The sequence below is a fragment of the Habropoda laboriosa genome, unplaced genomic scaffold (genome assembly GCF_001263275.1).
Source record: "Habropoda laboriosa isolate 0110345459 unplaced genomic scaffold, ASM126327v1 scaffold67, whole genome shotgun sequence".
NCBI classification, from domain to species: Eukaryota; Metazoa; Arthropoda; class Insecta; order Hymenoptera; family Apidae; genus Habropoda; species Habropoda laboriosa.
In genome coordinates, this window is record NW_017100242.1 from 1,772,448 (window position 1) to 1,785,195 (window position 12,748).

The following is a 12,748-nucleotide window of genomic DNA, read 5'->3' on the forward strand; positions in this document are numbered from 1 at the left end:
AAGTGTGTATTATAGTTTCTTATAACTCATACGTATAGGAAGTTGCACGTACTTATTAATTTAGTATGGGAAAGGGGATTAGGTAGATCCTCTATATTAAATTACGGATTACACGAACTACACAGACAGACACAGTCAACATGTAAATACCGTTTCACGCAAAACGGAAAAGTTTCAAAATTGCGCAAGAATTCGAAAAAATTCGAAAAAGAAAATTTAAACTATTCAACTTCCTACTCTAAAAAAAAAATCTCATTTGTCGTTTGTAACAATTTGTATAGATAAGCAATATACAAAATCAAAAATTTGAACGTAATTGCCAAAGTAACATGCAACTCAATATTCGATAAATGAAGAGTTCAACACGTGACATAATCACATAATAATAATAAATATACATCCTGTGAGACGAAAAATATCGTGTAAATGGACAGGAGGTGATTTATTATGCAAAAATGGATGAAATATGTAGAATGAAATTTGTTCATCTGAGGTATAGTTTTTGGGAAAACTGGGTTTGAAAATCTGTTGGGTACGTGTGCACTTACGTAGGTAAAGTACGGTTCGTCGAACGATATACAATGTCTATCGTGTTTCTATGGAACTTCTGCGCGACTTTTACGAGTTCAAGAAAGCACCAGCTTCAAGAAAGCACAAAGACAAAATTTGATCAACAATATTTTATTGTGTTAAGCAAGCAGTTGTTGGAACTGCTGTTCTCTCGCAGACGTACACTCCCGTTCATAAGTATTTGGTTGTTAGCGAATGTGAAGCATAATGAAATCTACTGAAATTTAAGGAAATCTACTAAATTCGTCTGAATTCGCCTGAAATTCCTCTGAATTCTACTGAAATCCACTTACTGAATGTGAAGCAAGCCTCGTTGTCATTACAAGTTTAATACAAAATTGTTTAACACAGAAAAATCATTACAAAATTATTAAAATCAATAAACTCAAAGTATAACAAGTACACATGTACATTTTTACCAATACATCACACTAACTTCCACTAGGAAATGTATCTAAATCTCATAGAACCTTCTGCACTAATATACCGGGTGTCCTAACACCCATTCACACCAGCGCACGCAAATCTCCTTCAAAACCCGATTTTCTCAAAAATTAAGCCTCCTACGAAAAAATTTCATTCATCTCTGCACGAAGAATCACCTGCCACCTATTTCAACAATACTTTCAACCTCATCCCCCATACCATCTCCTCCATCGTCTCAATTATTATCAATCCCATTTTCAACTATCCTTCCCAGTACCCAAGAAAAAAATTCATCCCATCGTCTCGTTGCACCTCGTAACCCGACAAATCTCCCTCGTGACATCGATACGCAAGAAAACTCGAGCTTCCGCGGGACCAACGTGTCGCATACGGACGAAAGCTTTTACGGAGGAAAGTTCGAATCTTGTTTGCCAAGAGCAACAAAGTTCTTTCATTAATACCGGAGAATTCGTCAGAGGTCGAGGCGGTACATGTACACTCTAAACGTGTCTCCTCGTCGTCACCCTCGCGTACCGTTTGCACGTTCAGAGCAGTGCGTGCGGTGTGTGTTGGTAGCGCGGAAAAGCTTTTGCAGGAGGACTTAACACGGTCAGAGACCGTTAGGTGGCCAGGAAAGCAAGCAACCGCGGAGAGCGCAATCAATACGCTCGCAGAACGCGACAGTGCCTCGTGCGCGGCAGCTCCTCCGGCTGAGCTTTCAGTTGGACGTACACGGTCGCGTCGAAAGCTCACGAAAGCTCGTCTGGGTTCGCTTGCGCGCTCGGTTGCTCGCGCGCGTCCTGCCGTGGTGCACTGGTACGTGAGGCTACACACAGGGTGGTGGACTTGTAGGAGGCGGCAAAATGGCCACCGTGATGCGAAACAAATGACTTTCACCGAACAAGTTCACCGTGCAAGCTCACCACCACTCCTCGCGTCACTCAGTTCGGAACCGGAGGAACGGTTTTTCCTCCCTCCCCCGTCACCGTAGATAAGCTGAAGTTCGACGTGCGTCGTTGTGAGACGGAGAACGTTGTCCTCGGGTCTAGGGGGCACATTTCCTCTCGTTCAACAGTTTCCGAAGGAGGAATTGGGAGAGAGAGAGAGAGAGAAGGTGTCACCGCGAAGGCTTGTACGATTGGAGCGACGATGATCTTATCAAGGTGGAATAACACGGTAGAGTGTTGTTCAGTCGCGGGCTGGTTACTTGAGAACGTGTGAAAGGATTTCGGGGATTTGAAATTCGATTGATCGACCGGTGATCGATTTTTGGTCGCTCTCGAGAGAAGGAACACCGGATAGAACGGACTAATGGTATTAAAGGGTCGCGTGTGGTGCTCGGCAATTCTTCTTCTTAGCTGAGTGGACGACTGCGTTGGTCGGTGTGCCGGCTTCGATGGCTTGACGAACCTTCTAACGCCTAACGCGATCCAGTTACGTGATCATGCATTTGTACTTCGAGAAGAATAACAATGCCAAGTGCGACTGCAACATCCTGTCGCTCAGCTGGATGGGCAAGGTGCCGGACGAATCGCCAGAGGTACGTGACTTATGGGTTTGCAAGGTTAACCGTGTAGCCTGCGCGTTCTTAGGGAACCTGTTTAGCTGTGAACAGCGTGGACGATGGAAATTGTTTATGTTGTTAATTAACGAAAATACAAAATTATGAAAAATTAGAGATTATGCGGAACTTTGTAATTTCCTTTTGGAAAAATCGACAGGGTTCGTTATAACGTAGAGTTTTGTAGCGTTTGAATTAGGATCCTTAATCGCACCTTGGTATTTCAAAATGACACAAAAATGTGTCACTTTAGTTTCGTTCTTAAACAGCTTGATACTTGATAAATTTGGAATATAACTGTTGTAATCGTCGAAAATAAAACATTATGCAGAGTTTTGTTAGCTGGAGGCAGCGTGGTACTTGCTGGATAATGGAAATTGTTTATGCTGCAATCGTTGAAAGTAAAAAGATTAGAAATTATGCAGAACTTTGCAATTTCTTTTTGGAAAAATCAATCGGGTTCGTTACGGAGCAGAGTTTTGTAGCGTTTGAATTAGGGTCCTTAATTACACCTCAGTATTTCGAAATGTGAGTTCAAAGCTTGCAATTACTTCACTTTCATCCTCAAACAGCGCGATAGTTGGTAAACTTGGAATATAACTACTGAAACAGCTTGCAAATCGAAAAATCAAAAATTAAGCACAATTTGGTATTACCTTTCCTTTTCGAAAAATCAATAGGGTTCGTTACGAAGTAGACTTTTAGGACATTTAAATTAGGGTCCGTAATTACACCTTGGTATTTCAGAATGTGAGTTCAAAGCTTGTAATTACTTCACTTTCGTCCTTAAACAGCGTGATACTTTGTAAATAATGGAAACGATTCGTATTACAACCATCAAAATTACTTGCAAGTCGAACAATCCGAAATTATGCACAATTTTCTAATTACATTCTCTTTTTAAAAAATCAACAGGGTTGATTACAATATAGCCTTCAAATTAGGCTCCCCAATCACACTTAACTACACCAGGATTCGCTGTAAAATAGCGTTTAAAATTAGAGTCCAATTTAAAGTACAAATTTAAAGGTTTGAATACAAAAGAAATTAACTTTTACGATTAAAGTCTTTAATTCGCTATTAACCGAACGACTAAAATCTAAATCGTTCCGCATAGTAAGGTCAAGCGTGTAAAATCTCCAGAACACACGTATGGTCGTTTATCGAGCCTGTTGTAACCCTCGAAAAACGCGATAAGATTCAAGTGAATCAAAAGTCACGAGTGCCGTAAAACGCCAACGCACGGTGGTACATATATATACTGGTTCGCTGTATTTTTCTCTTTTTTTCTCTTTCTTTCAGTTATTTTCTTGCGAATTTTTAGACTGCCGCGTCCGCTGTAGGTTATTTCAGCAACGCCAGACGCGGGGCGTTAAACAAGCTGGAAAGTATCGCTTTTCGCGGTAGTGCGCGACATCGAAACTCTAGAAAATGCGCTCCTCTCGCATCGAATACAATCGAACCTGTTCGATCCCTATCCATCTTCTCTATTTTTATCTCACGTGGAACAAAAACAAAAAAGATCGCGTTTCACTAGACGAACCAGCAATTTTCCATTAACCCTCGGAGGGTGGATGGTTTTAACCTTTGTACTCGAAGGTCTTTTTGCTACAGGGAAGTAGTAAATTAGAGCTTGTTTGCTAAATTAATGAAATTTTGTAAAATTAATAATTCGGCGTTTAATGTATTTTTATATTATACGAGATCTTGTAAGAGTTCATTAGAGGTTGGTTCTATCGACCTACGTATTCTATTTGTAGAGCTCTAATGTATGGTGAACATTTTTATGAAGACCCGTAGATCTGCTGTCCTGGAACAGATCAGCGTTAAGAGCACCTCTGTTAATTATTTACCAAGTGGTAAATCTCCGTTTCCAGTCGCCTCTCGAGTGCAAAAGGTTAACTCTTTACGAATTACTTTTTGGTAGCCCGCGCTCAGTCAATTATCGTCTAAAAAAGGTATAAATTTTATTCAAACGAATTCGTTACATTACATTATATTTTTTTCTCTCACGTTTCTGGAGGCAAAATTAGAAGGTAAAAACGCCTTGCCGGGAATATCCCGGAGTTCGACTGCGAAGAGTTTATCCCGAGTGAGACTCGGACCTTCTTAGGAAGAAAGTAAGAAAGGGACGAGATATTATTATCGGAACTGTGACTTAGGGTTGTGTGCTTTAAAAATAATCACACACGACGTAATTACTAAAAAGATACGTGTAAAATATAAATTTTATTCACTCTAATTCGTAATTATATTAGACTGCCAAAGGGTTAAACGGACGCGGGAGATGAATTTGCAGGGTCATTTTGACCTATAGCGACTTTTCTATCGTACGCCGGTTTCAAGAAGGAATTCGGTATAAATGTGTATACTTTCAACTATACACATTTTATATATTTTTTCTTATTTATACTTGATACATGAAACAGGTGTATTTCCTGTACCAAACTTAATCCGAGTCGCCCGACTTTATCGCTGTTGAGTCAAAAGTACCCTGCATTCGTCTTACGAGGGTTAAATCGAGGGAATTATAGCCTGAGAAGATCGTACGTTTGCAGCAGGTGAAAACGCCGAATCAATTTGCGGTGTAAGCCGGTTAAACTGTAATTTTCCCGTAACTGACAACGAACGCGGCATGAAATTAACACTCGAATGTGTTCGCCCGGCATTCAATACGGTTTGCCGTAGAAACGCAAATTGTCACGTACTCTGGTTCGTTACAGAGTGTTGCGTTTTTCAACCGAGAAGTGAGTTATCTGGACGAACGCGTTCTATTATCCCTTCGACAGTTTATCCCGTGCGAGACTCAGGGCAGAGAGTCAAATATCTAACTGTTTAACTCAAAAGAAGAAAGTTAGAAAGGGACGAGATATTATTATCACTACTATGACGTAGGGTTATGTATCCCATATCTCAAAAATGATCACACACGGCGTATCTGTTAAAAAGATACGTGTAAAGTCTAATTTCTTTTCACCGCAATTCATAACATTATCAGACTGTCAAAGGGTTAAATTCGATTCAACTTTCTTCTTTCTCATCGAGCAGCGAAGAAAGACGAGATTCTTCTGGTTTTGCAGAGATTATTTTCTTGGGTGAAGAATGGTATTAATTTTAAGGGAAAGATAAGGTTTTACGGAAAGCTCGATATAATTTGGATGGTAATTAAAGCGGAGACGTGAAACGTTTACTTAAGAGAAAGATTGATTTTTATTTAGAAGGTCCTCTTCTTCTGCTGGTTTTATGAAAAGCTCGTAATAATTAGGATGGTTATTGAAGTAGAAGCATGAAATGTTTATCCAAGGGAATGATCGATTTTTTATTCGTAATAATGTAGGGTCATTAATAATGGATAATATTTCACAGAGAAATAAATTAGGTATTGATTAAATTGTAATAGCGTATTCAAGATTGAGATTGAGACTGTTTAAAGGACTTTTGATATAAATATAAACGGTTCTCTTTTTTAAAGTTTCTCTTTAGGAGAGAAACTAAATTTTCTTTAAACGTTTTAAAGAAAAATTAGCTTCCAGATGGTACGGATTTAGTCCCAGTCATTTTGCTGTTAATTAAAAACCTTAATTACCCAAATTAGTCTAAAACGCCCCTAAAATACACAGATGTATTTATATCTTTTTAATTTTGCCTTCTAAATTATACTCCGGCAGTTTCTTCCAAAAAATAGACAACACCCTGTACAATTCTCGACAAAATAAGGATATGAATAAAATATAACAAGTTTCTTTCAAATTGCACAAGAAAAATCGTCTTACTAATCTTTCTCACGTATCACGAGAAAACACGAATTTCCTTTCTGCCAGTCTCATTGAAGTTTTCCAAGACCCCGTCGCTCCTTTTCAATAAGATCGTGTTTCCTGTTTCTGACCGGCAACGTGCCTCCTAAGAAATCAATTTCCTCGCCCGGTGGGCGTAGGACGTTTTCATTTTAATGCGTTTACTTGGGCCCGCTCTCTACCGTCCAAAGGGAATCTTGATTGTAAAAGAGAAACGCACGGAGACGTTGATCGAGTACATTTTCACCGGGGGAGGGATTAATTATTGAAGTTGCTTCGTTAGTTCGATATGCCGGTGTAAAGTCTCGCCCGGAAGCCACCGTTGGCTGCGTGCAATATTTCACAAACGAGAATCTTCCGTAAACCGTGTTCCGCCGTCTTCTTGCAAAAGCAGAGGAAGATAGAGAAGCTCTGTTGCTGGAGAGACTAGGAGAGACGAGGAGAGACGAGGAGAGACTAGGAGAGATGAGGAGAGACGAGGAGAGACGAGGAGAGACTAGGAGAGACGAGGAGAGACGAGGAGAGACGAGGCAAGCGTGAAAGTGACATTCGCACGATTCCGTCGAAGAGAGCTTCGTCACACCTCAGAATCCCGCCTAATAACACCGGGGAGAATTTTGGGTGACCACATCAAAGCGCAGCCTGAAAGATTGGAATCCGTCAGGGTGGAAGGCGGATGTGCGACGCGGAAGCGGCTTAAGCCGCGTTCGAGGGCGAGCAGGAATTCAAAGGGGTGACGATGTGTACGTGCACATCGTAGTCAAGTCGACTTGGTCGAAGATGAAGTTCGTGCTCGATATCTCGAATGGAGCTTTTCTTCGTGATACGAAACCGACGAACGGTCGATTTTCGTTTTTTACACCTACACACTGTGGATTTGACAGGTTCCACTTGTGACGGATCCCCCGAATGAAACACGAAACGACGCTGACATTGCAATTATCTTGGTTGGACGGAACTGTGAAGACAATGAGGAAACGCCACGCTGTTTCGACGGGAATGCAACGTTTATTGATTCTTAGTGGCCGTGCTCGTTGTTTAAGCTGTGTCTACTCTGTGTAACAACACTGTGTTACAAAGGAAATTGTTTTGTAGCCATTCTTTTTATAGTCATTTGTCTACTTGTTTTATTTGTATTTTACTGGATTGCATTTATTTGTTACTCTGCTGTTTGTTTAATTGTTTATTGAATTATCTTTTGCGAATTAAGGAGACGAATGGCTAGGTAGCAATGAAATTCTAAGGTGATATCTTCATTAAGGTAGGTATACAGGATGGACCAACTATTTCTCTTCTCTACCTTCATTTGCTGGTACGAGAAAATTTTTAATATTTATTTGTTGAATTATCTTCCGTGACTTAAGGCGCCAAATGATAGACAGCAATAAAATGTGATTCTCAGGTGGCCCATGATTGATATCGTGATTAAGATAGGCAGATATACAGGATGGGCCACCTATTTATCTTCTCTATGTAGCTACGATAGTATGAGAAAATTTTAAATAGTTTCAAAGGGCGAACAAGATGGAAGAAACTGCAATATACAGCAGAAAAAAATATACGCAATCATGTAAAAAAACATGGACGAGCTTGGAAAAGAAGACAAAAAAATTTGTCTTCCATCTTACTCACCCTTTGAGAGCACTTAGAATTAGGTACAGAAATTTTCTCGTACCATCATACAGCTAGAGAAGATAATTAGATGGCCTGTTTTACGTGGCCCACCCTGTACATATGGAGGCCACATTTCCGGGGTTTGAGTGCTCGGACGCTTACACTCTGAAGAAATGTTTCTGTGAAAAGTCAAATTCAGTTCTACGGTTAAAACGAGAAGGACACTTCTATCTAAAAAGTAAAACGGAATATTTAATATCGTTGATTATACGAAACACTTGGAAACACTGAGATTACTTTAAAATCCACGTTGTAACGGCATAGATTAACAAATTTTTTCCAGTGTATATTTCGCTATAACGGGTTTGAAACTCTTATGTGGACGTTTAATGGAGTATATAAACTTTATTGCTCGTGAAACTTTTCGAACTGTGTAACTAAGAATTTTACACCAAGCACTAAATACTTTAATTCGTACTTCAAACTAACACTACGGCATTAAGTTACACTAGGTAAACATGGAAACTGTTTTACCTCCGTAATGGTTCGTGAAACACAATTTTTCAATCGTGCGTGAAGTGTGTTTAGAACACAGATTCAATTATAGTCCTTTTCCAAAGGAAAAGAAATTACAAAGGAAAGTGTTAGGTTTATTTTATATTTTTACTACTGTATTTTCTATTTTATACCAGAGAATTATAGCAAAAATAAGCGTAAATGTTTGAAAAAGAACAGCCAAAAGTGACATAAGGAAGACGGACATACATCTTTTAATACTTCTAAGTACACAGGGAGAAAGGAATTTAAAAAATGAGTTAACTCACGTCTCTCAAAACTCTTCTCAAACGAAACACGAACACGAAGAGAAGAGTATAATCACGAGAAGAGCAGTTTGAAAAAAAAGAAATCCTAACATTCTTATTTATAACACACGAGATGTACAGTACATTTCCATCTCCGATATATCACACAATTTCTCGTCCCACTTGCAACCGGCGTGAGCAACGCCCGCCATGCAAATCATCCCAATTATTTCTGAAAAATGTATAAAACAGTCTGCAGAGAAACGTACAATTTCACTTGTTTCGCAATTCTCATATGAAAAATGCTGCGCTCGCGTAAAACAGCTAAAGTTAAAGGTCCCTCTGTGCGGCAAAAAGACGCGTGCTCCAGAAAAAAAGAAGAAGAGTTTTCTTCTTTTCACCTAGCAGCATCCTGCGAGTTGCTTTCACGCGGCAGAAAAAAATATAGCTCGCGAATAGAGACGAGCAGAAACGAAAGAGAGAAAAAGAAGGAATTTGGAAAAAGGGGTAACGTTGCTTAGCCGTACACACACACTCCGAGCCATTCGCTTTTAACGACGTGCGCGAGCTCTCCGAATGATTCGTGAACGTTGCACAATGATCAGAGGAAGAGCAACTTTGAAGCGAGTGTGTCGGAGCCGGTGCCTAAGCAGGATTAACCCGATAGCCGAAGTTCGACGCGCGGCAGGACGCAATCGATCAGAATTAATTACGCTTCCCGTACTGCTTGATCGACGAATTCTCCTCATTCGACAACCGGTTTGCTCTCGAGAACTAATCGTTGATTAACGACTCGCTGGAATCGTCCAATCGTCCTCTCTCTCTGTGTTTGCAAGGCGAAATGATCGGGCGAACATCGTCTCTATTACTGGAAAAATAATAGGGTTAGGTGGATGGTACAGTCGATGTAGGATATTTGACACAATCTTTCGTCAGGATTCGATCAACGACCCGTCTCTCGGTATTTCCCGCCTTTAACTACTTCCTGACCCAGATCGCAAGGTTCGTCGATAAAAATCGATCCTAACTGCATCTGGGTTACTTCGTCCAATCGATGCTTATATTTTTCGCCGTGATTCATTCCACGTACGATAGTTTACTACTTTCTCTCTCTCTCTCTGTTTTGCCGCCGTTAAAATCAGCATAAATTTACAACGACTCTCGGGAAGCCCTCAGGAGTAAACGGCGAGCCATTACACGCGGTAGACGGACCTGAAATGGACGATCATCTTTAGTTTACGCCACGGTCACTCGGAATTTCATAACAGTGTACCGGTGGATCGAGTTTGTTCCGCGGCGAAAACAAAACTCGTAAACGAACACCGTTTCGTTTGTAAAATATTCACCTGGCGTTCTAAGTTTGGGAACGAGTGAATGCTTGCGGGTTCGTGATTCTGAAACAGCCCTGTTTCGCTTTAGTACCTACCGCGGAACTGTGGGATTAGTGCGTAAAATGGAAGAATAGCTAATTAGGCGAAGCACAGTTTCGAAGCAGTCCTTGAATTTTTTCGTATCACGCTGTGATATTAATGTGATAAATTAGGACTTTCGCTGTGCGACAGATTTCGCGTTCCATTCGCGAAATTTTTTATTTCGGCGTCGTAAAATTCTTGAAAAATTAAAACTTTGGAATTTTACTGAATAAAGCGCGCGAAGGACGAAAATTAAGGATTAAATCGAGGCGAAAGTGTGCCAAAAAGCTTGAACAACACAGCGCGAGAGGATAATACACAGGAAACGTAAATATCCAGGGTGAAGCAGAAGACGCGGTGAAATCGATCAAAGTGCAATTCTCCGTACGAAAATACACCGAAAATAAAAAATAACATTTTCCTTCCAAATTTCGTTTTCGAGGAAATCGAGTTTGAATATCTATCAGGTGCATGTGCACTCGACTATCTCCGTGCTTGGTGTTTGCATTAATGCAGCAGCAATGTCACGATAAGCGCTAATGATACGTTCATTAACGATTTTATTGCTTTACGTGTACGTTACTGAATGAACCGCTGATAGTGACGTGCTCGTTGATGCATGCATATTCTTGTTCCTCCAATCAGATATTACGCGTGTTTTTTTATCGTCGGAACACGAGATGTCTCGTCGAAGATTCCGCACGAAAATCTCGAAATCTGTTCCGAATAACGCGATCAAATATGGCCACGTGTTTGAAACACAGTCCGATGTGTTTTCTGGATCAAACAGTGTCTTACTCGAGTCCACACTTGCGTTATGGATTATGGTTGAATCGATATCGTCATAATTGAGGACTGTTTCACCTTCAACGCGAACATTGTACTTTTCCAAGTATGTGTGTGACACATCTACATCGACGTGTATCACGAAGAAAGGCGCATAATCAAATTTTCCTCCACTATGATACTCGCGGTGAGAAAGAAATTTTTCGAATTCCTTCGATAAATAGTCTTTTGCAAAACTGAAATTCCTTTCACTTGTTTGCCGCAGTCGAATGTGTAGCTTTTTAACAGATTGTTTTTCCATCGTAGCTCTCCGACTTCGGTGTTCTTTGCACATTTACCGCGTTTTATCAGTTTCGTACCGAATCGAAAATCTTTTTTAACTTCCGTAACAATGAAACGTTTATTACCAAGGGGAAAAATGTTTGAACGAGTAATGTCAATACTCTTTTCATCTCGATAACGTTTAATCATATCTCGTAATGTGCTTTCTGCTGTCTTTGAAAAGCTTCCTATTTCACGAATTGATTTTCCCCTTTTGTTTCGATACTTTTTACTTGTTTTTTTTTTTTTTTTTTGTTTAGATTGGCATCGTTATTTCAGAGATACCTTGTGTGTGATAGGAGAGTATTTAAAGATACCACAGTGTGGTATTTCTTCTTACACTCGTTTCGTATTGTGGCCTTTCGAGGAGAATTGGTTACGTAGCATCTTTCCTAGACAAAGTAGCTTCTAAGACACATGAAGTTCAGTCTTCAAGATCAAAGAAGCCTTAAAAGTAAAACGCTATTTCCTCGTGAAGAATACTATTTCCGATTTGCTCGGGTTAACCGCTCGACCATAAGAACAGCATTGTTCTTGGACGATTGTAAAAACAGTTAGCGTTTTCAAGTTTGCCAGATTAACCCTTTGACATATGATTTCTTTTTTTGACAGTCTAATTTTTGTGGTAAGTGAAAATGAGACTAAATTGAAATTCGCGAAGATGTAAGTTGAATAAAAAATGAGTTAATTTGAAAATGTATCGACCCCTTGCACTCTAATGGCGCCTTTATGGCGACATGCGTGATAACTTTGGAGAACTTTGAAATCGAAAATTCAGTTTTTCTATTTTATATTAATATTGAATAGAAATTTTCTATTAAACCAAATTAAAAAATCATAATTGTACTATATATTAAAGATAGATATGTTAATAGAAATTATATTAAATAGAAATAAAGAAATTCGTAAACATTAAAAATCTTCTTTTTTTGTTTTTCAAAACAAAGCTTTGGATTTTCAAAAGTTCCACTGCGAAAGTGTACTAGAATTGCTGATTAATCTTGTCAAAAAATGCTCGGAGTACAAAAGGGGTTAAAATTGTATATATTGTGATATTAATATATTTTATCGCCGATGTCTCTATTAATTTATATTTAATAATACAAGAGGTACGATGAATATCAGGCTTTAACAATTCGTTCGTTATTCTTGAATTCTGATTTTCCAGTTAATTCCTAACCGTGAAAGTTGGTCGCAAGGCAAATTTTCCTTCCCAACGTGCTAAGAAGTTGATTCACGTTGAACCGATCCCTCGTTCCTAGCTGCTGAATAATTTATCTCCGAAACTTACGAACGACACGAAAGTTTCGGCGTGAAAAACGAGTAAAGGATAGACTGATGGTAAAAGTGAAGAGGACATTTTCGAAAAATTCCGTCGGAAACGGGAAAATCATTTAAATAAAGTGGCCTTCCTCTGTTCTCACGTTTCAGACAGTGTCTCTGTGTTGAAGGAAAAACGTG

General features: G+C 39.5%; 1 protein-coding gene across 1 annotated transcript in view; it reads left to right on the forward strand.

Annotated features, from left to right (window-relative positions):
• The first annotated feature begins 2,440 nt into the window (after positions 1-2,440).
• Positions 2,441-12,748, forward strand: part of LOC108571992 (tubby-related protein 4) — a 48,887-nt gene continuing 38,579 nt past the window's right edge. Inside the window, exon 1 of the mRNA XM_017934168.1 lies at positions 2,441-2,536. Within this exon, the coding sequence (XP_017789657.1) occupies positions 2,441-2,536 (96 nt within the window). The remainder of the gene's footprint in view (positions 2,537-12,748) is intronic.